The following is a 26,809-nucleotide window of genomic DNA, read 5'->3' as shown; positions in this document are numbered from 1 at the left end:
AAACAATATCAATATATTTAAATTCATCAATTACTTGTCAATTTTACATTTCCGGACTTTATTTTTTCAGTTTGTCAATAAAGTTTCGCCATTTTGAAGCATCATGGCGGCATACATGTTTCCCGCAGCTTTACGACACTCGGTGACATTTGTACCGTCAAGTTATGTTCTCACTCTAAGAGATACCTGCCAGTTTAAAGGTAATTTGTCTTATCTTTCTGTCAAGTTATTGTGATTTATTGCCGTGCAGCTTGACTGTGGCTATACGTGTTTACAATTTTGTGTAATTGTGGAGCACTGCTTATTAGTTATTTTACATTTGTGTTATCGCTTCTTCAAGGATACGTTAGCTGGCGGAAGCACTGTTCAAATGTGACTTCTTGTAAAACTGTGGCGCAATACGACCGCCTGGTTCAGAGTGGATCTTTGAGGGAAAATGTTCTGCAGCGGCATGTTCTCCAGCGCCTGGCTCAACTGCAGAAGTCACTGCAAAACTACAATAACAGCCCCTTCCTGAACCCACCTCCTCCCACAATACACCCCAACTGTTATGGACTCCAAAATATGACAGAGCCCCGCATTACTGGACCATCGGTTTTCAAGACAAGTGAGGTATGCAGTGGTTTCTATCAAATTCTTGTATGATGTTTTACACTCCCTCATTAATTTCATTTAAATACATTTGCTTGTCATTGTGATTACGATGTGGGCTGTCATTATACAAGAAAACCTCTGGTACATTTAACATACGAGGGACTATACTGTACTCCGGTTAAATCACCAACGGGGGCATAGGTCAAAGGGAGGGTAGGGGTCTGGGAAGCATATTGTGCCTGTGAGTTTCAGAGCGGTGTAATTTTGGGGATTGTTGTTGTTTTTAGGTCAGGGGGAGATGACTGTCTAGTGTTTGGTGCTGGGATTTTTTTCTTTTTTGTGTGTGTGTTTGGCTGGCACAGACACATGATGTTAGTGCAGAGATTTGGGAAGGCAGCCGGGGGCAGACCTCCCGCTGGGCCTGTCCCGGCAACCCGCTCTATTCTCTCACCATCCCCATGCAGTAATGAGGTGGGGGGGATCCCCATTATCTGGGCCATTTTTGTCCTTTTTTTTTGCTTTTGATTTGGGACTCTGACAAATACGTACTTTGGTGTCGGGCTATCAACACCACTATCATCTCCCATCTATCTGCACCTTATTTCTTCACCCCCTCCCTACTCTCTCTCACACACACACATACAATGACTGGACAATTACTTTGGTTTGAATCAGGTCATAACGCTGTCCTTTGGTGTGTTTTCCCTCTTGTAAAAGTGCCGCCATTGTCCTCACTAACTGACCTATTCTGTGAAGAGAGTACACTTGACTTAATATTGACCTAATGTGGCGTGGTTTTGCGGATGGTCGACTAACAATGGGCCATTGTCTGGTGAGAACCACCTTCTTCAAGTCAAACCTGGGTTATATGTAGACTACAGTTCCACCTCTTCCAATGTGTCACACATCAGTTTTGACATTAGCTGAGTGAATGATTATTCCCAAACCAAAGAGGCCACGTCCCGAATGTGAACTTTTCCCACATGTGCCGCCGTCACCCATCCTCCACGGGAGATGAGATGGGACCACTTTGCTCCGCTAGACAGAACGTCTGAGGGACGGCCTTGTCTTTCTCCACTCTGGCATGGCAGAATGGCTTCCAGCCACAACTCGCTAGTAGCTCACCACGCCAGGGGACACTTTGGGAAGTCAGGGAGAAGTCACACACTGTTATGCCGGAGCAGACAGGGAAGGCTTGTTGCCGGTCCAGTATTCCTCTTTGGGAGAGGAGGGGAGGAGCTGAGAGAGGTGGAGAGAGCAAGAGAGGATAGGCAACAAGTTTGTTTTCCATTTCAGCCATTGTCTAACTTTACCACAGAGTCAAGTGCTCCTTGTGCGGTGGACACCCGAGTGCTGTTGCCATGAAACAGTCGATAAATTAAAACTGAAGAGGACAACACAATGTGCTGATTTCATACCAAAGTAATGTAAGGTTGCCTGGTTACAGACATAAATACAGTGACACCTCCAAAGCTGAATGCTTATAAAGTCATAGAATTATTAATTTATGGAAAAATGCATATAGTTTGAAGGTCATGCTGATGTCTGCTACTATGTTACATAGCATTTAATTTTACAAAAATGTTGTTCTTTAAAATAAGATCCATGACTTTTCAAAAGTAAAAAAAATAAATACATTTCCATAGTCAATAGAATTTAATTTTAATATCCATCCCTAATGAATGTAGCAGGGACTTACCTCTAAGGCACAGGAAGTAATTCTCTCCATGATTATCAGTGTTTGCCACACATCCATATTGAGTATTTTTGTTTTAGTTTTATTTAGTCATAGAAGAATTTCTTAAAATGCTGTATGACTGTTTAAACGTTACATTGGTTAAAATGTTTTAATATGTAAGGTGACCAGTGTCGTGATTTGTGGATTATTACCTGTGTTGTTAAATCTTATAATAATGTGGTTTGTCTATGCCCAAGGATGAGACGCAGTAGTAATTCTCGTCATGTTTAGACTGATGACACTTGCATTTAAATACCCCAGGCCTTCTTTCCACATAGTATTTGGCTTTACTCAGTATGCGCAGCTTGGTCTCATAGAAGCCTTTTTTTGAAGCAGGGACCTTTTGATGATAGGAGGCAGGCAGCACAATGACTTCCAGCAGCACCTCAATGCAACAGTACCGTATCACAATTAGCAGTGCTAAACAGGCTGCACACAGACAAGTCCAGTCCATCTCGTATGGAGCCTCATTCAGTCCTCTCCGTTTTGTCTGACAAATCCCTCCATTGTTCCTCTGATGATGCTTTTCTTTCGTGGGAACCCTGGCTTGTCTTGTTGATTAGATCCCCTTTGTCTTCCTCCCCTGCAGTGGGCTAGTCTGGAGAATGAGAAACCTCAAACTGTAGTGGTGGCTTAATGCCTCACAATACTTTGTTTATGAGTCGGCGGTTCAGGCTTCTACGGTGACGGATATAGCAAAGTTTAGTTTCAGGGTGGAAGCTACATCCCACTCAGGCTTTTATTAGTGGGGTTCATGCATGCATGGCTTTAGTTCAAATTAAAAGATACAGGAGGTGGGGGGCACTTGGATATTCTTCACCTTTTGTTTGTTAACCGCATTAAAACCAGTCCAGTGTAGGTGAAGGTGTATTTAAGGAAAAAACAACCACATCTTTGTGTTAATAAGGACTAATAAAGTCGTGGAAAGCTTGCCTTCTTCCTGATTCTGTATGGTTTTGCACATTTGTCACAACTTAATGTTTTTAAAACATCAAACACTCTTAATATTTATTTAGTAATAAAAACTAACTTTCCAAACCCAACCCCCCCTTTGTTAAATCATGAAGTACCTGCGGTAAATCACATTTATTTGGAAAGTTTAGTTTAATTTCACTGGCCACACTTGCACATGTTTGAGTGCCTGACCTGTCAAATTAAAACTGAAAGAGCCACACGATGAGATCCACAAATGGAGAGTGGTCAAACAGTGGTCAAACCTTCCCACAAAAATGACTCAAAGAGCACAGCAACAAGTCACAAAAGAATGTAAACAACTGCATATTCCTCACTTGCTTCAGTTATGGTCAGTGTTCTTGTTCTATAAGAATGACACTGGTTACACATGGCATCTTCAACATGCAAGTTCCTTAGTCAAAACCGCAGATGACCAAAAGGACATTTTGGGAAAATATTCAGTGTCCCCCATTACACCTGGTGTAAAAGTAACACAGCATTTGAGCGAAAGACTCTGTCAAATATGGTGGTGGTAGTGTGATGCTCTGGGGCTGCTTTACTACTACCTTGACGACTTTCTTTAATTGAAGGGATCAATTTGGAATGAATTCGGTTGTTAACCAAAAAGTCTGGCCATCAGTTTGTGACCGCAAGCTGAATCACACACCCCTGACATCACTTCCTATCTGCCCTCCACTAATGGGAAACATTAATGTCTTATATATGTACTTTTATGTGTACTGTATTGGGGAATATGAGCGTAATGGTGGCTGCATGGCAGATGAGTGATTAGCGTGCAGGTCTCACAGCGAGGAGACACAAGTTCAAGTACACCCTCGGACATCTCTGTGTGGAGTTTACATGTTCTCCCCGTACATGCGTTTTTTTTCTGCAGGTACTCTAGTACATGCATGGGTTTTCTCCAGGTACCCTGGTTTCATTCCAAAAATTAAGTTAATATTCGACTCCAAATTGTCCGAAGGTATGAATGTGATGGTTGTTTGTCTATATGTGCCCTGTGATTGGCTGACAACCAGTCCAGGGTGTACCCCGCCTCTCGCTCGAAGACAGCTGGGTTAGGCTCCAGCACGCCCGTGACCCTCGTGAAGATAAGCGTTAGAAAATGAATGAATGAATGAATGAGTGTAATGGTGACTATAGGGGTGTTATTTATTATTAGAGGCCTCCAATAATGTTAAAATGTATTTAGAGGGTCATGTACAGATTTTCTATGCTCAGTCTATGAAATATTAGATAAAGAATCTTATTGTGGGACTGGTACCGATTAACAATGGTAAACAAGGCATTACTGTATTATTATTTTACTCATTGTGACATTTCTCCCCACATATAGGAAGAAAACTCCTGTCCGCCCCCGCCAAAAGGCTTCTATATCTATGGAGAAGTTGGTAAGATCATACAGAGTTTTATGAAAGCTTTATGAAAAGGTGCGCTCTATGTTTTTGCCTTGAATAGAGGTCTTGATATGATGTAATGCCAATGTTGGTTCCTGTTATGTGTCTTCCTATCAGGCACAGGGAAGACCATGCTCATGGACATGTTTTACTCGGGTGTGCACAGTAATCGGAAAAAGAGAGTCCACTTCAACGGTTTCATGTTGGACATCCACAAAAGTTAGTACTCTCCTCCCACAATGCGGCAACAACTCCTAGCTTTACAACAAAGTTATCAGAAGTGTCCCGACCCGTCCAGCTCTCTCTATCCTATACTTATCTCTGCTCCTAATTGTGCGCTATTATGCATACTGGTGAAATTACTGCCTTTACGCAGCATTGTCGGTATGTATTGGGTTGATCCGTGCAGGTGTGCTTTAAGATGTGTGTGACATTTGTCTGCTGCTTAAAGGGATCCATCGACAGAAACAAAGCCTGCCGAAACGAAAGCTGGGCAACATGTTCACCTATGACCCCATATCGCCGGTCGCCATGGAGATCTCCCACGAAACCTTCCTCTTGTGTTTTGACGAGTTTCAGGTGAGTGTCTGTGTTACGTGCGTGTTTATCGGCGTAAATGAACAATGCGGCTTTAAAATGTTTTTTTTTTTTTTTTTGCAATGTCTGAATACACATTCAAGAACTTTTTTCCTCAATTTCACACAACGTTAAAGTAGACTGTAAATTAGTAACAAAAGGTTACAATGAGGAACATCGTTCCCAAAGTTCAATGAATTGAATATATTGTTGAAAATGGCATGTATGATTCTGCTGTTAAAATGAATGTCCATTAATATGAATATGAAGTGCGATTTGCAACCGGGATATAAGATAAGATATGCATTTATTCGTACCTCAGTGGGGAAATTTGCATTGCACAGCAGCAGGAGAACGGAATCAGTTAAGCAGTACAAAATACACAATATAAAAATAAACAATATAAACAACCCAAATATTAACAAATTACCAATTTTACCCAGGGTTATATACAAATATTGATACTGATACTGCACAGAACTTGTTCATTGATTTGTTTTCCACAGTATTCTAACCTGTGTGTGTGTGGTGTCAGTCCCCCCTTCTGTGGTCAACTATGTGATCAACACGGCAACAAAAACAGGAGTGGGGACACCTAGTGGTCGTTGTAAATACAGCATAGACTGGTATGAGTTCAGCATCACTTTCAGTAATGTAAAGCTGAAGTTGTTCAAGTCTCTGTACCAACAGAAAGGTGTAATATTAGAGCAACCTTTCTTTACCGAATGATTGCTTATTGGATCCAAAACAAGGTTTTGCAGCAATTAGAGCAATTAGAGCTGAATACAGGTTCGTTAGTTTGATCTTTTGGAGTAAGACTCTCTTCTATTCTATTTTGGTACAGCATAAGTGCGCTCCTGTCTTTGCAATTACGGAGCCAAGCACATCTGTTTGCAGCACAATGTGGTTCGTCTCTCTGATATCATTACAGCTATAAAGCCAGGAGGTCAAAGGCCACCGTAGGTGTGGTCGCTCTCTCTAATCACTGTCTGTGCACGTGCGAGGATCAAGAGCGTCTCCTTTCATGCGCGCCTTCTTTCACATTTCAAACTGCGGTGCTGTTTGTGCTCGCTCATTGATTTTGTTTTTGTTTGCCCGTCGCCGGCTTTGCTGTTGTCGACTGTTGCTGGCGCTGAATGGAGGGGGAGGAAAACAAGCAGACATGTGCGCGTTGTTTGTGATGCATAAACAAGAGGTTGCAAGGTTGGGGAGTGTTGGAGGTGGCGTTGAGAGTGAGCGAGAGAGAGAGAAGCGTGTGTGTGTGTGTGTGTGCGGGAGGGGGGGGTTGGGTTCTATACCAATCAGCATCCTCCTCCACTCAGCCATGCAAATGAGGCTCCGGGTATCAGTCGCACTCTCCTGCTTCTTTAAGTGAGTGGAGCTAGAAAGCGACTGGCGGTGGCGGCGGGTCAGATGGATCTTATCCTCTTAAATGCTAATGACATTTCTCCATTCTCTTCATTAGCGCCGTGCCATTATCAGTAATTTGTAGCCCCCCCCCTCTCCCTCCTTTTTTGCAAGGCTCCCCTAATGAATACTCGCCATTGTGAAGTCCAGGATAGGCGAAGAGCGGGAAAGGAAGGACAGGAGTGTGAAGAAAATGATTGTGCACCATTGTCTCGGGGGGGGGGGGCTCAGTCAGTGTGCAGCAGCCCCCCCCCACACTTTTGAAATGGCTCATAGGTTGTGTACATGAAGAGGTGTAACATCAAAAGAGGTTTAATGTGGCACCCGTGTGTGTCGCTGTAAATGCACAGCAGCTTGAGTAATTGGATGCTCATTTAAATATTGGTATTGGAGGACGGAGATTGTGCCATTTTTTTTTTTGTCTTCCACAAGTGGTACATCAGGCCCCTCCACTTTTCTCATTCTCTGGGGTGCCATTCTTTTCTCTCCATATGACGCATTCAGCAATCAATATTGCCCCTCATACTATACCCATGTTGAGAGGACATGAATAAACAAATCCAGGTTGTATAAAAGGTCATTTTTAAATGATTCTTTTGAAATGAAAATAAAATCCTGCGGTCAGAGGAAACTGGGTGGAGGGGGGGGGGGTTTCAGAGACACGCCGAGCCTTGGCTTTTTGTTGATTCTCATTACGAGAGCGCACAATCACACACACTAATTTGATGCCCCGAGGCACCTCTCCTTAACAAAATCAAGGCTTTAACACACATGGTAATCAAGAATTGGCAAGGGCAGTGAGGCTAATATGCAAAAAGCAGAAGACTCTCCAGGTTATGAAAGGAGACATATGCTGTGGATATGGCCATTAGAAGTGCCTGTTACAGAGAGGGAAGAAGGTGAGTTGAGGGTAAGAGGAGAGGGCAGGACATTTATTCAAGACTTTCCCAAGTAATATTAATTTTTACCTCTCCATTTGCACCCAACATTTGTGTGTACATTTGCAAGTTTAAATCATTGTTGTCATGATACACACAACTTTTTCTTAACAATACACTAGAAAGTAGAGTTAAAGTCAAACGTTAAGTACCATACAATAAAACTAAAATAAACCAAAACCACTCATTTGTTGTAAATATTTGACAAACATGATAATTAAAGGAGAATAAGGTGTCCAACACTCACATTTGGATAATACCATGACAAATGAGTGTTATTTTCCATGGATGAGGAAGTATCTGAAATTTGGACACATTAGTCTCTTTCAATTATCATGTTTGTCAAACGTTTTCAACGGGTAGTGGTTTTGCTTTATTTTAGTTTTATTATAGGGCCGTTAACTTGTATTTACACGTTTACACATTCAGATTATTTTGTCCCGGGCCCAGCCAAAGCTGTCAACGGTCCTGCTTAATTGACAAACTTTTGACGGACAAATTCCACTTGATATTCTTCATCAGTATGTATAGTGAAATGGTGACCACAGTGAAATGCTAATACAGTTGATTCATGGTGGGGGGGTGGGCAACTCCAAACATCTACAGTACACTATGTCGTCATCTGAAGTAGTTTGCGATCAATAAGTAAATATATCTACTTACCAGAGATTTCTTCTCAGTCAAGCATTGTGGGTGTAAATTATCATGTTGAATAGTTTTGCTCTGATCAACCAATCAGGACAGGCGGCCTGCCACTTGATCAACCAGTCAGAGCTTGCAAACTGGCTTTGAGGCAACTCATCATTTGGATCAGAACTATGGTTGACAGCCCCTTTGCATGACAGCGACCTTGCCAGGATGTCTGAGAATATCATTCTCAAGGCCCTCTGCAGATATAGCAACAAATAAAAGCTGAAATCTGATTTGGACAAAAAAATCTAACACACAACTGGAAGCACTGCGGCGAAGAAATGCATTACAAAATGAAGATAACTGTTTAGCAGTCGTACAGACAATGTACAGGGCGAATTGACTATTTTGTTACGTGCAGTATTGTATGAAACCCGAGGTCCAGTTTTTGGGAAATTTTCAACAAAAAACTGAAAATGAAAAAAACGAGCTGAAAATGTTCTTTCCCGTAATCAGTCGTCGGACAGGTTATAAAGATGCTTTGATTTTTGCACATTACTGGAACATACATTGTATTTTTTTCCTTTTAATTTTGTGCTGTGAAGGTGAAAAACGAGAGACGAGAGAATTAAGAATAAAAGTGAGAGCACTGCATCGCTGATTGAAAGGTCGGAGCCCTTCACATAATAACCAGCAGCTCACAAACGGCCTTGTTTCAGCGTCGTCATCGACCTTTGCTTATTGTGGAAATGATGTGGATGAAAAAGGCAGTGGATAATTGAATGGTGTTTTATGGCGGTGTTCTGTGGCATTCATGGGACACACACACACACACACACAGCTATCTTTCATAAGACTTTATTTGGGCTTCTAGCCTTGTTTGCCATCATGCTGTTGCCTTGTTCTCACCACAACTTTCAGGACCATTTGCAGTCCTTTCAAGTGCGTGTGTAGCTTTAAGTGTGTGTGGCCGTGACTACACAAAAGGAGAGAATGAGCTCACCTGAATGACACGAATCAACATGGAGTGTTGATGGCTTGGTTTGACCTATATGTTGTGCTCAAATGAAGAATGTGTGAAAAGGAACATGTAATTCATCGTCTTCTTTACATTAGGTGACGGACATTGCTGATGCTGTGATCCTGCGGCAGCTTTTTGAAACGTTTTTCCAAACCGGAGTGGTGGTGGTGGCGACCTCCAACAGACCCCCTCACGGTACGAGTGCCTGCACACATTGTTTATTTTACACATTGTTTACACAGTATTTTATTATTGATTATTTTGTAAGGATTTAGTTGGTGGCAATGAGATGAATTCCCGAGGAAGAGGTCGGTTACCTTTCCTGTGTTGTTTGTACATTTTACGTCAATCAGATGCACTGGTGGCTAATGACTTATCATCCTATGGGGGCTCAAAATGCTCATTTTCAGCAACAAATATAGATTTGAGTGCTTGTAGCCTATTACATATGATATCGTCAAATCAAACATGGAAGCACAATTAATAGAAAACTAAATAAAAACGGCAACAATGGGGGGAGATTGCTGACAGATTGCCTGCACTCAATAAACGCTGTATCTGGAAGTCCTCAGGAGCTCTTCTTGGGAGTGTGACCAATCACGACATAGTGGGTGTACCGAGAGGAGGGCCGTTTAGGTCGGAAGCAGGAAGTCTATGGAAACACTACAGAAGATCTGGAAGATCAAAAAAGCTTTCTGTGCGCGTTTTCGTGTGTAGCTTCTCCAACGCTACATAAAAAGCGCCTCAAAATATTTATAACTTAGTCGCATATTTATATAGGTTGGTTTGCAAAGTGTTTTTAATTATATTTTGCAATGTCATCATTAAGCACGGGTGAGAGAAACGATTGCATTAATTATATGAAAAAATGTTGCTGTGGGCTTGTGGATTATTTGAAGTCTTTCTATTTATTTTCATTACGCAATGTGGTGGTTATCATCAATAACTGGTGGGAGGAGCGCCTATGTGGCCTATATTGTCCATGCATTGATCCTGGCAAACTGATGGAAGTTTTGATGTATTTACTTACTGTATGTCATTTACTTGTTTCATGTAATCAAGTCCGCCGCTTTCAAGACTCTGTTTATACATTTTAGGGAGAGACCAGTGTTCTGTAAGTCGAACCTGGTGCACTTACCATGTATTTTAGAGCATACATGCATGCATTTCCTGGAAGGCCTATTGCTGTCTCAAAGCTTGAGCGGAAACATGGACATAGACAAAGACTTGCATCGCTAATATTTACAAGCTATTAACAACAAAGCGTCCAAACGGTGCAAACTTAAGAGAGAGCCTACTTGGTATTAATTGCACGGTTAATGGAATACTGACGCCCGACAGAGAAAACTGAACATGAAAGGCATACATTTGCTGTCTTTATTGATGTGGAGATGCCACTATAAAAAGGCCCCTCAATGTGTTTGGTGATAGGTTCGAGCGAGAGCACATAAAGAAGATTTTCTGTTTTTTGTTTTATATACTAATGGAGACTCATACAAGTAAGAAGGGCTGAAGGTTTAAATGGTGTCTTTGGTGTGGAAAACCCATTAGTACGGTGCCTCTCATATGCCGTTTGCATTAACAGTGTCCAGCTGCTTTTATGTATTTTATTGACAGTGGTTGTGCCGGTATAAATGTTTGATTAACCTAAAGTTTACATTGCTTGTTTAACACTTATAGCGTGTAGCGACTGCGGGCAACATGCACTTCATACAGAACAAGTCATTTTCTATGCTGCTTAGAGTCTGTCACTTTGATACATTTTGCATATTAACGATGCTAAAGCCAGTCTAGTGTAGGTCAGTGTTTGCCATTGCTTCTCAATTATTTTCTGTCATGCCGCCCCCCCAATTTGAAATACTTAAGTGATATTTATGCATTTATCTATACTCTACAGACTGAACTTAAAAGCGAAACCACAACAATGCAACAAAATGGAGAGCTATGTCTAATTCTCATGAATTCATTGTTTTTAGAGTATCCTCGGGCAGGGGTGGGCAAACAGACTCACGGGCCGTGTAGCGTTAACAAAATTGTCCAGGTGGCCAGAATATATATTTAACACACACACACACACAATTTTATGCTTATAATTTTAACAGTCTGCCTTGAATTATTTGTCTAATTTTATCTGTAAAAAAATTATCTATCAGCCATATGTTCTCATGTCCCTTTCAAACCATCAAACTACAAAATTGAATTTTTCATTTTTTTTTCCTGAATAAGACATCCAACTTGTCATGTTGCCAGCTTGTATGTTATAAGTTGAAATACTCAGACACACACACACAATTTTATGCTTATAATTCTAACATTCTGCCTTGAATTATTTGTCTAATTTTATCTGTAAGTGTCATACTATCAGCGACATGTTCTCATGTCCCTTTTTTCAGGAGCACGATAAACACCACACCACATCAAACTACGAAATTTAATTTAACAGTTGTTTTTCCTGACTTGTCATGTTGCCAGCTTGTATGTTATAAGTTGAAATACTCAGAAAGGAATTGGCGGGCCGGATTCAAACACTTAGTGGGCTAAATGTGGCCCCTGGGCCGTAGTTTCCCCACCTCTGTCCTAAGGGCTAATTAAAAAAAACAATGTGCAAGCTGAAAATAGCCCCTGGGATGTATTTTGGACACGTTTGAATTCAAAAAGTAGTAACCTTTAACAGCGGGTCCAAGGGGCACCGGCCAGTGTGTGTAATGATGATTGAACCTGCAGCTGGAGTTTACAATGAAGTTTAAGTGAGAAGTATACACACTTGTTCACCGACAAGGTAAAAGTGAGTTTCTGTTTTACTTTCATTCTAATGTAGAAAAGTCCAAACTTTGTAATGAGTCCCCTAATGCAGACCATCTCGGTATAGAAGTGCCTAATAGAGAGATCCTGGTCTTATTGTATGAAGCTGAAGCCCAAACATCAACAACAACCAGTTGCATTGCATTCGCAGCTGGAGGGCTTAAGCCTTGTCTTGTTTGCGTGTGCGCTCGTCTATGTATGCGCGTCTTTGTCCGAGGTTTGTGTGTGAATCCCGACCTGTTTTATCTGTCTATCAGGGATGCTACTTCAGATGTAATTTGTTTCAGCCGAGCTAATTGAAACCGCCATTCAACAAGCCGCTGTGGATATTGTCTGCGCTGAAAAGGCGACAGTCCTTTCTCTTTCCACTATTGTTTGGGAATGTAATGAATTTTATGTTGCCGCCGCTCTGCCGGTAGAGAAATCCATTTTTCTCCCCCTGGTCCGAGCTCTTTTGTCGTCTCCCCAACCTCATCCTTCAGTTCATCAATAGCCACTTTATGTGCCAATCTGTGGTGAGGGAATGACATTATTAGGAGGCTAAACAGCACCTCTAATACAGGCCCTCCCCTCTTTCAGATCTGTACAAAAACGGACTTCAGAGGGACACCTTTCTACCTTTCATCGACGTGCTGAAGGTAGAGACAAAGTCACATCCCTCTCTTGTGTTGCTAATATATTTGTGCATTTATAACACATGCCCATCTCTTTTTTTTGCCAGTTTCTCTTTAGTAGTTTGTTTTCTGCTTCCTGGTTGCCTCTCACAGTGTCACAAAGCTGTCTTTGATCATAACAAGCCATGCTGAAAAGAAACGAGAGCAAAGATAGGCAGGGAAAAAAAGCAAATCCAGGTAACACGGAAGGTGGACCAGATGAGTGACCCACCCTGCTTGCATTTCAAAAGTAAAATGAGGGTGGGCACAAGAGAAAAGATACGGCCGTTTGCATCCGTAGCGAATAATCTGCTTTGCAATTTTAAGCAGCCGGCGCCATTATCCCACCTTGCATCCCAGATGAATGTTGATGCGTTTGGAGTGATCCTGATCATAAATAGTTGCATAATCATTTGTTGTGATGCATTTTGCAACAGCTGAGGCCGGCATTCTTGCACCTTTTGCTGGTATTTAGTGAAAACAGTAATGTCCGTCTACTACGACCTTAAAGGGGAACTGCACGTTTTTTGGAATTTTGCCCATCATTCATAATCCTTATGTGAAACAAGAACATTTCTTTCCCTTTTCTGTGCAATCTAGTACGAGAAAACAAGTTTATATCAGCTTGCTAGCAACAGGTGTCTATTTTGACCCCCCAAAAATAAATATAACTGCAACAGTGTGCCATTTACATACGTAACTGACGTGCATATTAACCAAGCTACAGCAATATTATTATTGTAGCAGCTAACGTGAAAAACTATTTTTATCTCGCGGACTAACACGACGCATCGCTAATCGCGAGTCTCAGCGTCATTCACAGACGGACGAGTGGATACCTCGCTCTCCATTTTGCTACAAAGACTAACAAGATGCTCGTTTGCCTTCTGCATTTTTGGCCTGAGGACTGGAGCACACGTTATGTGCTGGAAGATGCGGACATTGCTGCTGTTTTTGACAGAACTAGCATACTACATATGTGTATCAATGTGCCCAAAAAAAGTTTGAGTATTGTTTTAAATAATCAAAATACAGCAAAATAATGCAACTATTACATGCTAATGCATGATCACAGCATGCATATCAAACCATGCAACTTTGTTAGAGTTTTTTTTTTTTAGAGGGCTTCATAGTCAAAATAGGTGTATCCCAATGACATGCGTTGTAAGCTAGCTCATGTTAACTTGTTTTTCTGATGTTGTAATGCACAGAAAAGAAAACTATGTGTTCATGTACACATAAGGATTGTGAATGATGGGCAAAATCTCTGTCTTGCTCAGGGACAGACCGCTTGGTTTTCAGGTAGAAAACTCAAAACCCAGAATGTACAGTCAACGGCCTATCTTTTGTCAGCTTCGTCAACCCTCTGTGGAAAAAAAGCTAAATTGAGTTTAGCGTTCCAAAACGTACCATAACAAGATGAACTGTAATGTTTGGTTGTAATGTCACATTTCTGCCACCTGGAGAGGTCCAAATGCTCCCCACACATTCACCAATCAGCAGCCTTACCCTCTTTAAGCCACCCTCATCACGGTCCTGAATGCCCGTTGTCTCCCTTTCAGGCTTCCATGTTTCCTTTTGTGAAGCCATCTGGCTTTTTGGGGTCGGGGCTCTTTTTCGGCAAAGTTCACCCCGTCCTCTATAGTGATCTGCTGCGGAGAGTTAAAGCGTGTTTTTTAGCGGGGTCACGCCGCTAACTAGCTGACCCTTAATGGATGGAATTAATGCTTGCAGGGACCAGGGGTGTGGGGCCTCCTCCCCGATGCATGTCGCTCTTGTATGTGTGTGCCTGATTGTGCCTCAATAGGTGGGAAGGAGGGGGTTGTGTTTTTAAAGATAGCCTGTGACATTTCCACCCCGTCACCTGGCCTGAAGTGGAAGAGGTTAATCCACCCTTTCTGTCTGCTTGGGTTGACATCTTTATTTAACTATTGACTTCTGATTAGATGGAACCCCCTTTCCTCACATCACCCTAAACATTCCTGGCTTCACTTTTGGTGCATTTTCTGTTTCTTCCTGTCATTTGGGCACTTTTTCCTCATCTTTAGTGTTGCTGCAGACTCCATCAGGAAGTCTATTCACTTGTAAGGCCTCTTTTTCTTTGTAGCCATGGCAAAGCTCAGAGTTGCGGAAAATATAGGGTTTAAGGGCTTTTTATTAATGGACACTGCCAGTATTGTAACCAAGACGCACTCGCTCCCAAACTGTCCTCCCGCTCCACTCCACTTTTCATTGCCCATCCTCACGCTAACCTTTTATCCTGCTCTTTATTCTGTTACACTCCTGTTCTGCTCGCTGGCGTTATGTTCCCCTAAATTCAGGCCTTGGTATTTTGTTGCAAACAATGCTGCGGATATATGTGTGTACTTTGGGTTTGGTGTGGTGGTGGTGATGGGGGGGGGGGGGGGGGGGGTTACACAACAACCCTGAAGCAACTTTTAACATATATCTAAGTTTCCTGTTGTTTAGAACGCCTCTTATGAACCGTTCTTTTTTTAATGTTATTGTTAACACTGGCGGTGTGTGTGTGTGTGTGCAATTCTTAAATATATAAATTCAAATAGAAATAGGTAGAGGCCAACGGCCCTCCAGCAAAGACCTTGGGTAGAAGGACTGACAGTGAAGAGGCTGCCTCTTGCCCGTTCAAATGAAATAGATTTTGCTATTTGGACATTACCTTGTAGTTAATTTAATGGCAGGGCTGTGACACATGCAGAGCTTTTATGTAAAGGTCTAAGCGATGATGAATGGAGATGAAACCATTGTTTTGTATAGGGAGGAAGTATACTTACTCTTCATTGATTCAGTTACCTTGTTTTTTTTACCATGTTTTGGTGTTTTATCACAAGTTCTTGCAAATGTCAGAATTATGTGATTAAAGGGCTCATGACACCAAAAAACAAAAAACAAAAGTACAGTCATTTCTTAATTGTTTATCGCGGTTAATTGGCTCTGGACACAACAATATCAATCAATATTAATGAACACAATATTTTTGTAGGGCGGCACGGCGGTCTAGTGGTTAGACCTCACAGCTAGGAGACCAGGGTTCAATTCCACCCTCGGGCATCTCTGTGTGGAGTTTGCATGTTCTCCCTGTGCATGCGTGGGTTTTCTCCGGGTACTCCGGTTTCCTCCCACATTCCAAAAACATGCTAGTTTAATTGGCGACTCCAAATTGTCCATAGGTATGAATGTGAGTGTGAATGGTTGTTTGTCTATATGTGCCCTGTGGTTGGCTGGCGCCCAGTCCAGGGTGTACCCCGCCTCACGCCCGAAGACAGCTGGGATAGGCTCCAGCACCCCCCGCGACCCTCGTGAGGAAAAGCGGTAGAAAATGAATGAATATTTTTGTAGTTAGAGCATCTTTTTCCATTTTCAAAAATTTTTCAAAAAGCTCCAGGGAGCCATTAGGGCTAAAGCGCTAAATTAGCTAAATTAAAAATTAGCGCTAAAGAGCCAGGTTGCCGACCCCCGGACTATACAATTAGTCCCTTTTCATACTGTAATGCTGAACACATCTAATCAACTGACTGTGGGAAGTTGAGTTGCTGTGTGAAAATGCACACATTTATGGCAATATTCATCTTAGCTTTCTGTATAAAAAGTACAGGTGATAAAATTCCAGACCTGCTGTTACGGATACGATGAGATCAAATTCATTTGTGGTGGTTTTGAAAGATGAAACTTTGTTGTGTATAAATCAGATGTTTAAATGTATTTAAACACTTGTTAACGTGTCGCCGTTCGCTGGGTTCTGTGTGAAATGCACAGCCAAATACTACTCCAATACACCAGACTGTTAGCCGTATGTGTATACGTATACATATATATAGCCTCTACTGGCCAGGTGGAGGTACCACAACCACCCTCTTCCAGTTTTTTTAATGGTTTCCTTTCTGGCCTAAAGCACTGCAAAGCCGCGTGAGGGTGGGGGGTCCAAAATCTTGAAACGTGTGGCCCATACGTCTCAATAGATGTTTCCCCAAGAGGGGCAGCAGAGGCAGGGAGAGGTTGTGAGAACGACCCCGCAGAACAAACCACGGCTGGCCCAAGGCGGTCACATTTTAAGGGAATAGATCATTAGGTGTAATTAGGGTGTTCGCATTGTCACATACCCCTCCACTCCACCCCCCGACTGTGCAAGAATGAATAAAATCACTAGATACCACCACCCCCTGTTCGCCCCCCCCCTCCCTCACACGCACTGCAGTAGTTAGTGAAAACACTTTGATGTCACAAGAGTCGTCCAGAACTTGCCAGCATAAAGGCAGTGTTTTAAGCTTTTTCTCTCTCGACCTCTCTATCCCTGCCTCCCCTCTTTTCTTTCCATCCCTCCACATAAGGCTGGAAGACACACATGCTTGAATGGGCGACAGCCTTGCCCCTCTCCCTCCCTCATCTCTTTTTCAGCCTTCCCACCCCACATTTCTTTGAGGCCCGGTCAATTCTCCAGGCTAAACAAAAAAAAAAAAAAAGCATCAAATGTTTTCTACTGCCGGGTAATGAGGGAGTGGACCTCATCAAGGCCCAATAGTCAGCTATCCTTGGCTTTTGTTGCTGCTCAATGGCACCGCACTCTTTGAAAGACTCAAAAGCAACTTTTTGAGGAGTAAAAGACAGAGAAAAGATATGACGGATATAGAGGGAGCAGGCACAGAGGGGAGGAGATGTAGTCACCAAAAATAAAAAGGTACTTTTTTTTTTCTTAATAATGCTAAATGCCTACCCCGAGAGAGCTGCGGGCAGTTCGGACAATGACATGAGAGGAGCTACATGTGTGTGACTTTCTTGCACGGCTGTCATCTCCCTCATCAGCTTTTCATTTGCAGTGTGCAAATTCCATAAGCACACCTCTGTCAAATTCTTAAATTAAATCTGGAGCGAGGGAATGTGTGACAAGGTCTGACAACTTTTTATGCAAAACAATGAATTCCTCTAGAACACGGGTGTTATGATAGGTGACATGCGAGCAACATTGCCATAATGGTCACCCCTGATATACAGGGTCACTTTTATAGGTTGAATAAGTGTTTTTATTTTCGAAAAGTACATATAGTGCCATCTTTTTTTATATAATGCCATTTTGCTTTGTTTCTTTATAATGCCATTTTGTTTCTTTTTCAGTTGCTGCCATGAATTGGACTGGTGAGCATGGTGCTTTTATTGTGGAAACGTTTATCAAAACAAACCAATCTGTAACTGCAACACAACCAGCGTTCCGTTTGCACTTGGTAGACATAATCCCGTCCCTACTCGAAACTTGGACTTAGACTTTCTTTATTGTCATTGCACAATAACACAGCAGTGAAATTGCCAATGAAATGTTGTTGCCTGGCTCCCGTGTAATAATAAATAAGTAAATAAGTAATAAATAATAATGTGAAGAAGAAATAGATGACATCAAATATGAACACTGTACAGCGTAAACAGTAATTTGTACAAATAATTTAAACACCATCTTATTATGGGTTACCAACTTCAGAGCTACTGGATCTGCATTGAAACCAAAGTCAACCGCCCGACCTTGCACCGCCAGAACTGATTTAATTTTTAAAACATAACAAAACACAATGGCATTATATGTACTTTCCAAAAAAAAAAACAGACAAAAAACACTTTTTTTGTTTCTTTCCTTTATTTGCCTTTTATTTAACACACTACAAAAGTGTCAGATAATTTTGCCTGATCCTGTAGAATTTACTAGTATTTCCATTCATACACTGTATGTACTTAACATTGTTTTCACTCATTCAATCCCAGCCGTCCCACCCATCTCAGTACTGGCTGTTTAGTTTTTTTTAAGGCACTTGGGCTAAATAGACATGGTATGTTGTGTTTACCAAAAGAAAGATTAGACTCTCATCTTTCATCGGGAAAAATAAAGTTTGTTTATACATTTTTCCGTTTTTGAATAATCCAGCAGTAGTTTCAGCAAAATATCAGTTCTCAACAAAAAGATGGGGAGAAAAAAGGCTTTTTTATTTACAGCATAACTTTCACTTTGACACAAATGTAGCCATATATATTTTGCCAAAATGTCAAAACGGCAACATAAACAACACAACAAAATGGTTGTTTTACGTGAAATATATATATAAATATATGTATATTTTTTGTTACAAATATGAGACCAAAGTTCAATTCCACCATCGGCCATCTTTGTGTGGAGTTTGCATGTTCTCCCCGTGCATGTGTAGGTTTTTCGTCCCACATTCCAAAAACATGCTAGGTTAATTGGCGACTCCAAATTGTCCATAGGTATGAATGTGAGTGTGAATGGTTGTTTGTCTATATGTGCCCTGTGATTGGCTGGCGACCAGTCCAGGGTGTACCCCTTTTCACCTCTTGGTTGCTACGTAGCATATATTTCAAGAGGAAAGATGCTTTTTTGTCTTAAAAGTTTTCATCATCAAGTCTTTGTGCCTCTTGCGCCAAAGAAAAGACATATAAATATGTCTTTTGTAGTGAATGAGTTGTTTTACTGTAGCGGTGCGCCACGATCCAATACATGCAGCGGAAACCCTTGGAATCATCACTGATTGTGTTGCTGTTCTTTCTTCGTCTTCCCTCTCCGTTATGTGTGCGAGTTCATGAAAGCCAAACTCAATCTAATAATATAGCCATGATTGTGAGGTTATTTTTATGTTGTTTTCATTTTTTTTTTTTTTTTTAGTCATCACCTTTTTTCCAGGGACTATTTCGCCATTGGCAGGGTCAGAGTAGGTTGATGAAATGACACCTCCCTTTTGTGCGTGGGGGAAGGCGACTTTGTCAGGTTGTTATTAAGCCTGATTTCGCCAATTGGCTGAGAGTGGGAACTTCATTTGTGTGAGCGGACGCGCTGATAAAAAGTTGACAGCATAGAAGAATGGAGTATTTCCGTCCCCTTTGCTTTATGATTGCTAATTATCCTGCAGCTTAAGGAGGGCCAGTAGCAGAAATTCACTGATTTTATAATTTGCACCGAGCCGTCTTTGAATACTCAGCAAGCCGCCTGATGACATTGATGGGATGATACGCCATTCATTTCTTTTCTTTCGAAGAATGCCGCAGATGATGATTACAGTTTGCACTGTCCTCCCTGACATGAATCCTGTTGACATTTTACACCGTATGCAAAAGTTTGAACTCTGTATCACATCTTCTCCCGCCGTGAATAGCTTCAGGAAGAATCAGAGATCAGACAAGTTCTGCTCTCTGTTGTTGTTGCAAAAGTCTATTTTATTATTGACAAAAGTGCCAGATTTTGTGTATTTTTTTAAAATTGTGGATTACAGTAGATGGATTTACCATGCACACAGCGAGAAATATTTCACTAATGTATTTATTTTTTTTGCTGATTTTGTAGTAGCCAAATTCAGTATCTCATTAAAAAAAATCAATATTGTAAACTGGTGGTGTCACACTCATCAATTTAATTTATTAAATGATGAAAATGGTATATTCTGAATTGTACAGCAGAAATACATGAATTTTTGCACGTGTACATACAATACAGTCCAAAAGTTATTTAGGGTTACTTAGTGGAATTTCTTGCCTTATTAATGGGCTCGGGACCATCAGTTGTGTTGAGTGTGTGTGTGTGTGTGTGTGTGTGTGTGTGTGTGTGTGTCCAAACTTTTGGCCTGTAATGAAGCAGTTGTAAAGTGAGTGTGTTACATTGCAACTTAAGGTGTCACACTGGGTCAAATCAATAGTCGTCATAACAAGACTAGGCTTGTTTGTGTTTTATTATAGTTATAGTATTATAATAATACTATAATAGTACAATAATACTATTATAGTTGACAATGAAATTGTAAATATATGGTAGATTCAAGCTCTGAACTGAACCTAAAATACACTGTGTCCAAATGATGAAATTGTTTTTTTTTAAAAAAAACACCACATGCAGTAATGTACTGTTGGGAAAAACTGTTCATTTCAGTGAACCCGATCATTCCGGTTCATTCAGGAAAAAGATCCGTTCATTTCAGTCAATTGGTCGTTAGCCTGTGATCTCTCCCTGTGCATAGACCCAGTCAGCCGTGTCGAGTCAGTCCGTTCAACAGCGCAACAACACGTGATGACTAGTGGTGTGTCGGTCATGAACGAACGGGTCAAAATAACTAGTTCTTTTTTTGTGAACGGAATGAACGAGGTCACCGACAGTGTCGGTCGATCTCTCGGCCTTGGTCTTTCAGTCAGCTAACCCCACCCACTCACAGAGCGAAGCGTGACGATAGGTTAAGACAGGCAAGCACGCAGATAGTCCCGCCCTGCAAAAGGAACGGTGAACTGACTCTCCAGCCAATCAAAAAAAAACAACATTTGCAACTGAACGGGTATTTAAGGGGCGGTGACCTCGTTCATTCCGTTCACAAATTATAACTAGTTCTTTTGACTCGTTTGTTCATGATTCGCTCAGAATTATACGGACAGCTGTTTCTAATGCAGCTGGGTTAGCGCTTCCATCTCACATTCCCAATAACGACAGACGGCAAACATAGTTGATTCCGTCTTTGAAGACCTTTATACCATCTTTTTCACCGTTCACTGTTATGCAGCCCCTTAAATCCATATTTCCGCGGAAATATACGATAATTCAATGTAGCAAAGGGATGCTAACAGCTGCTCCCGAGTTGTCGACAATGCTTGAGGGCTCCACTTGCTTAAGGGCTTGGTATGGCACAAAACAATAAGGAAGTAATAAAAATGAAGCACTATTAAACACTAAAAATGCTACAGGAGACACGGAGCTGCTGTAACTAGATTGCACTCGGGCGGCCATCTTGAAACAGGAGACCTCTGCATCAAATCCAGTCTATATTGATATGAATGATATGCTTGTTTGATATCGTGCTTAACAGAAATATCGATAAATCGCCCAGCCCTAATACTTGTATATTATGAAGTGTTTTTGTGTATGTTCAGGAGAACTGCCACACCGTCTGCCTCGACTCCGGGGTTGCTACAGGAGGCTGCAGCAGGCTACAGGAGGGAAACTCTACTACCTGTAAGACCCACGTACCCATTATTATTTGCATTTTCTCTTTGCTCCCATGCAGGTCTGGAAAAGAGCAGATGTCAACCTACATCTGCCGCACGGCCATAAATAACAAGACTGCTTGTAATGTAGAGAGAGACAAAGGTGGATGAATCGGAGGATGATGATGGATTTCTACTTCATCACAAGAATGTGACAAAATGGCAAAGCTTTAAAAGCTTGTTTTTTCCCCCCCTGATACACACCAGCGCTCTCCTTTTCTCACTGTATGTAAACAAAGAGCAGCAGCACACGCTATTTCATAACACAAGCGCACACGCATCTCATTTTGACACGCATTCAGTGGCTAATGCTCGAGTCGAGCATCTTGTTTTTCTCCCTCTCATCGCGTGTAAAGCTAAGTACCCTTTCTCCTCCACTGTGTTCCTTGCTGCTTATGTTTGATGTGGCCACTTCAGCATTATTAATTTCATATTCCATTACCTCTTTATTGCTGTGTGTGTGTGTGTGCAGGACTGGAGAGCCTGATGCAGACGCTGTCTTGGACGCAATGTTTGAAGAGCTGGCGTTTGCACAAAAGAGCAGTGAGCAAATGAGAAATTGATGTTTATCATTTTCATGCAACAGTACAGTATGCACTCATTATAAAATAACTGACTTAATTAACCGCTTTAATGTCATGATGGTGGGTTGTGATGAGAAGAATTGTGCCAGGGTGTCCCTGGATGTACTCTTAAGTGGTCGATAATATGGGCCAGCCAGGACGCCCCTTATTTCTCTCTTTTGTTTTATCTGCTTTGAACATCCATACATTGAAAGAATAAGCTATATTTTGAGTTTTACTTCATGTAAGACAAGATAATATAATCTTTTTTTTTTTTTTTAATGATGCATTGGATGATTCTACCGTGTGACCGAGGGTCATTGTCGGGGTGTGTTTCCATAGTTACAGGTCCCCAGGTACTCGCTGTTCTGGGCAGAGAAGTCACCTTAGAAAAGACTTGTGGCTCCATAGCAGACTGTACTTTCCATGAGCTGTGTGGTAGGGTGAGTGATTTTTTTAAACTAAGCTATATTTTAGTCGTAAATATATATTTTTAATGACTTTAAAATAATATATATAGTATTGCAGTATCAGTAAAGGTAATTACAGCCACCGAGTGGTATCTCTTTGACGTGTGGCGCTCATTAATTATTGGTCAATGGTCAAGTGTTAGAGTGGAGGCCGCAAAATATTTATTCATTCATTCATTTTCTACCGCTTATCCTCACGAGGGTCGAGGGGGTGCTGGAGCCTATCCCAGCTGTCTTCGGGCGAGAGGCGGGGTACACCTTGGACTGGTGGCCAGCCAATCACAGGGCACATATAGACAAACAACCATTCACACTCACATTCATACCTATGGACAATTTGCAGTCGCCAATTAACCTAGCATGTTTTTGGAATGTGGGAGGAAACCGGAGTACCTGGAGAAAACCCACGCATGTACGGGGAGAACATGCAAAACTCAAGGGTGGAATTGAACTCTATAAGGCCTGCACGCTAACCACTTGTCCACCATATGTATTTTAATACATGTATAAAGATGTAAGTGGTTTGATTAAACTTCTTTCAGCCCTTAAAAGCCTAAATATCAGCTTTACAGATGCCATGTCTGCTCTACAGGTGTTTGGATACATTAGTCTGTTGGGTCGCTTGGTGGTATCAGTCATAGTAAAGGCAATTACAGCCACCTTGTGGTCAAACCTATTTTTTTCCTGAGGGAAAAAATAAGGATTCTATTTGAGGTATGGTGCAAATTTATACAAGTGGAAAACTATCTAGAGAAAAAAAACAGAGAACATTATTAAATGGGAGATGCATTTATTAAACAGCTTGAAGGTGCGGACTTAATTGTGTGATTTTCACACAACACAACCGCCTTCGCCTCTTGTTGACAAAATACACCCCCCAAAAAACCAAACGCATTCCAGGATGCAATATGTTTCTTATGTTCTTATTCAGTGTGCCTGCATTGTCATGGACTACAAACTCTCTCATTTTCCAGTCTCTCGGTGCCGGTGATTACCTGGAGATGGCACGGCTCTTTGACACGGTGTTCATCCGACGCATTCCCATGCTGACGCTGACCATGAAGGACCAAGTGAGGCGCTTCACAACCCTCATCGACAACTTCTACGATAACAAGGTTATCCCGTTGAGCAACAAAGTTTACAGAAATCCTTCACTACACAGAAAACATGCTACATCACTGATACACAAAATGAAGGTTCCCATTTGACTCAGGTCTGTTTCTTGTAATCCCAACGTTGTCCTCTGGGAGGCACTGCAGTTCAATTTACAACCAAATAAAGTACTAGCACTATTATTACAATTGTATGGAAGCCCTCCTCCACTGAAAAACAAACCGTTATTCCAATGGTAAGTCAAAATTATGAGTCATGCTATGGGATAAAAAAGTAAAAAATAATGAGATAATAAAATCTAAATTATGAGGTAAAAAGTCAAAATTATGAGGTAGCCCTGTGATTGGCTAGCGACCAGTCCAGGGTGTATCCCGCCTCTCGCTCCAAGACAGCTGGGATAGGCTCCAGCATGCTTGCGACCCTTGTGAGAATAAGCGGTAGAAAATGAATGAATGAAAAAATATGATTTAATAAAGTCAAAATAATTATTCAACTTTTTATCTCATTATTTTGACTTTCTTATCCCATAATTATGACTTTCTCTCATACTTACGACTGTCTTATCCCATAATTATGACCATCTCATAATTTTGACTTTCTTATCCCATAATTATGACTTTCTCATACTTAGGACTGTCTTATCCCATAATAATGACTTTATCTCATAATTTCGACTTCCTTATCCCATAATTATGACTTTATCTCTTCATTTTGACTTTTTATCTCATAATTATGATTTACTTTTGGGATGACTTTTCAGTGGCGAAAATGGGCTTCCATACAATTGAATGAAATTTGACATTTTATTTTAAATTTGCATCCTACACTCATTTGTATTACAATTTGACTTCATTGAAATAGAAAAATGGGTGATGAAGTAGGGGTAGAATGTTTTTCTTCTCTTCTGTTCACTACTATTATTATTACTGCTTCTACTACTTTGTCATATTGCTTCCTGAATGAATGGTTGATGCTCATATCCCCTTTTTTCTCCTATATGATCCAAGGTGAGAGTGGTGCTGCAGGCTGCAGTGCCTTTAGACCAGTTGTTTGCCCACACTGGAGGAGAAGATGAGCGGGACCAACAGCTCTTGGATGATTTGGGCCTGACTGAGGTGCGGACATAGCAAAAATATTCAAATGCAATAGTTGCATGCTGGATTTATTGCACTATTATCTATATGGAGTGTATTTTGTTGCTAACCGGATGTTGGCTTATCTTACTTCAGGAGGCAGCGGGACGTCTAACTCTTTTTACAGCCGAGGAGGAGATCTTTGCCTTCCAGAGGACTGTTTCTAGGCTAACGGAGATGCAAACGGAGACGTACTGGATGAAGGGAGATCGCAGCTTTAGATAGAGACATCTCCATACATAATTGCCAGTGGTGACTACCTGATAAGTGCACTCGATATCAACATTCGTCTCTTTGCCAGAACAAAGTACAATAAAAGAAGCTGTATTTCCCTGGTACTGTAGTACCAGGGAGTATTTATTTACTAAGTGTTAGATGTTTTTTCTTGCATCTTCTAGGAGGCTTATCCCATTATTGAACCAGATGACGTGAAAGAAAGAGTGGAGTCCAAGTGCAGCGTTGCTACCCTCTAGTGGAGAAATTGGGAAAAGCCCTCAAGGTGTACACTATGACTACTGTATATAGAGAAGGTACCGCAGGCAATAAACTGTTTATTCTACAGTGGATTAATCTTTATTGGTCTCTTCGTATTTGTAGTCCATTATTACAGATGAATAAATTGTTAATACTGACTGCAAACATACAATTTATGTCCTAAAAAAACTGTAAATTATAAATCCCTACCTACTATCTAAAGTCAGCTGGGATAGACTCCAGCCTAACCTAATGAAGACGAGGTACAAAAATGGATTAATGAAATGACCCCTGGTGCAGAAATTGGTATGTTGTATCTTCTGGTGTTTGGCAAAATCCATTTTTATTCCTGTAGGTGGCAGCAGAGAGCAACCAATGTCATGAAAAGACTATAGCTTGTCCCAAGCATGAGGTCATCCTTCTGCACCACACCATTCTGGGCCAGCCTGCCTTGGCAAACAATTCTACTGCTTCTGGACATGTTCTCCTGGGTGAGTGTTCCAAGAAAACAGTATTATGACACACACAAAAGAAGGTTTGCAAAAGATTAGTGGGAGAGATAAATGCATGATGTGCAATCGACTAGATCAGTCTATGAATGGAAATAATGTAAACATACACTACAAAGAGCATCCGTCCCTAATGAAATGGAAATGTTCTGACCAAACATCAAGTATAACATGTCTGCCATATCTGTTTGAGCGGATTAACCCACTTAAGTAAGGGTCATATGGTGTCATGTCCTGTCCAAAGATGTAAAGTTGGGATTATAACAAGCCTTATGTGTTTACTTGCTGTGTTATGCTATTTCTGTCCTGAAAGAGGCATTTGAGGTGAGGCTGGTTTAATAAAGACCTTATAAGACTTTTGAACATGAGCAGCTCTTGTATTGGATGATTCAGGTGTACCAGATGGCACTAACGGACCATTCCTTACATTCAATGCCAGTTTGACATAAAAACACAAAAATATTCATTCCATAATGATTATGTCGTATCAATGACAGGGTTGGTCTTAATGGTCTCCCGTGAACGCGCATGCCTGCACAGGTGGACGTGAACCGTGCACGGCGTGGAGACAAAGAAGCTTGTTTTGATCCACGCAGCGTCAAGCCGCATGGATTTGAGAGCGGAGTCAAGAAGAGCCATTTCTCTCTCTTTTCTTCCTTATTACTGGCCACTCAGTGCGATGACGTCATCCTGAGCCAGGTGGAAGGCGCTGGAAAGGAGGGGCGAGAGGAGAAAGGGGGTGGAGCAACAGCGTGCTGCCAGAGTGATTGACAAGCAGGTTAAAGGTAC

The 26,809-nt window shown here is 41.4% G+C and overlaps 1 protein-coding gene across 1 annotated transcript; it reads left to right on the top strand.

Moving 5' to 3' along the window:
• Nucleotides 1-59: 59 nt before the first annotated feature.
• Nucleotides 60-26,374, top strand: afg1lb (AFG1 like ATPase b). The gene is given in 14 exon segments (XM_078799055.1): nucleotides 60-200; nucleotides 341-612; nucleotides 4,641-4,695; nucleotides 4,819-4,920; nucleotides 5,153-5,280; nucleotides 9,369-9,468; nucleotides 12,655-12,713; nucleotides 21,645-21,678; nucleotides 21,681-21,726; nucleotides 22,231-22,301; nucleotides 22,664-22,764; nucleotides 23,766-23,906; nucleotides 24,912-25,019; nucleotides 25,134-26,374. Coding segments are annotated over 14 exon segments (1,443 nt in total). The 5' UTR covers nucleotides 60-103; the 3' UTR covers nucleotides 25,263-26,374.
• The last annotated feature ends 435 nt before the right edge of the window (nucleotides 26,375-26,809 follow it).

The sequence above is a fragment of the Doryrhamphus excisus genome, linkage group LG19 (genome assembly GCF_037039965.1).
Source record: "Doryrhamphus excisus strain RoL-2023G ecotype Guam linkage group LG19, RoL_Dexc_Guam_v1.1, whole genome shotgun sequence".
Taxonomy (NCBI): Eukaryota; Metazoa; Chordata; class Actinopteri; order Syngnathiformes; family Syngnathidae; genus Doryrhamphus; species Doryrhamphus excisus.
This window is presented reverse-complemented; position numbering and strand designations above follow the sequence as displayed.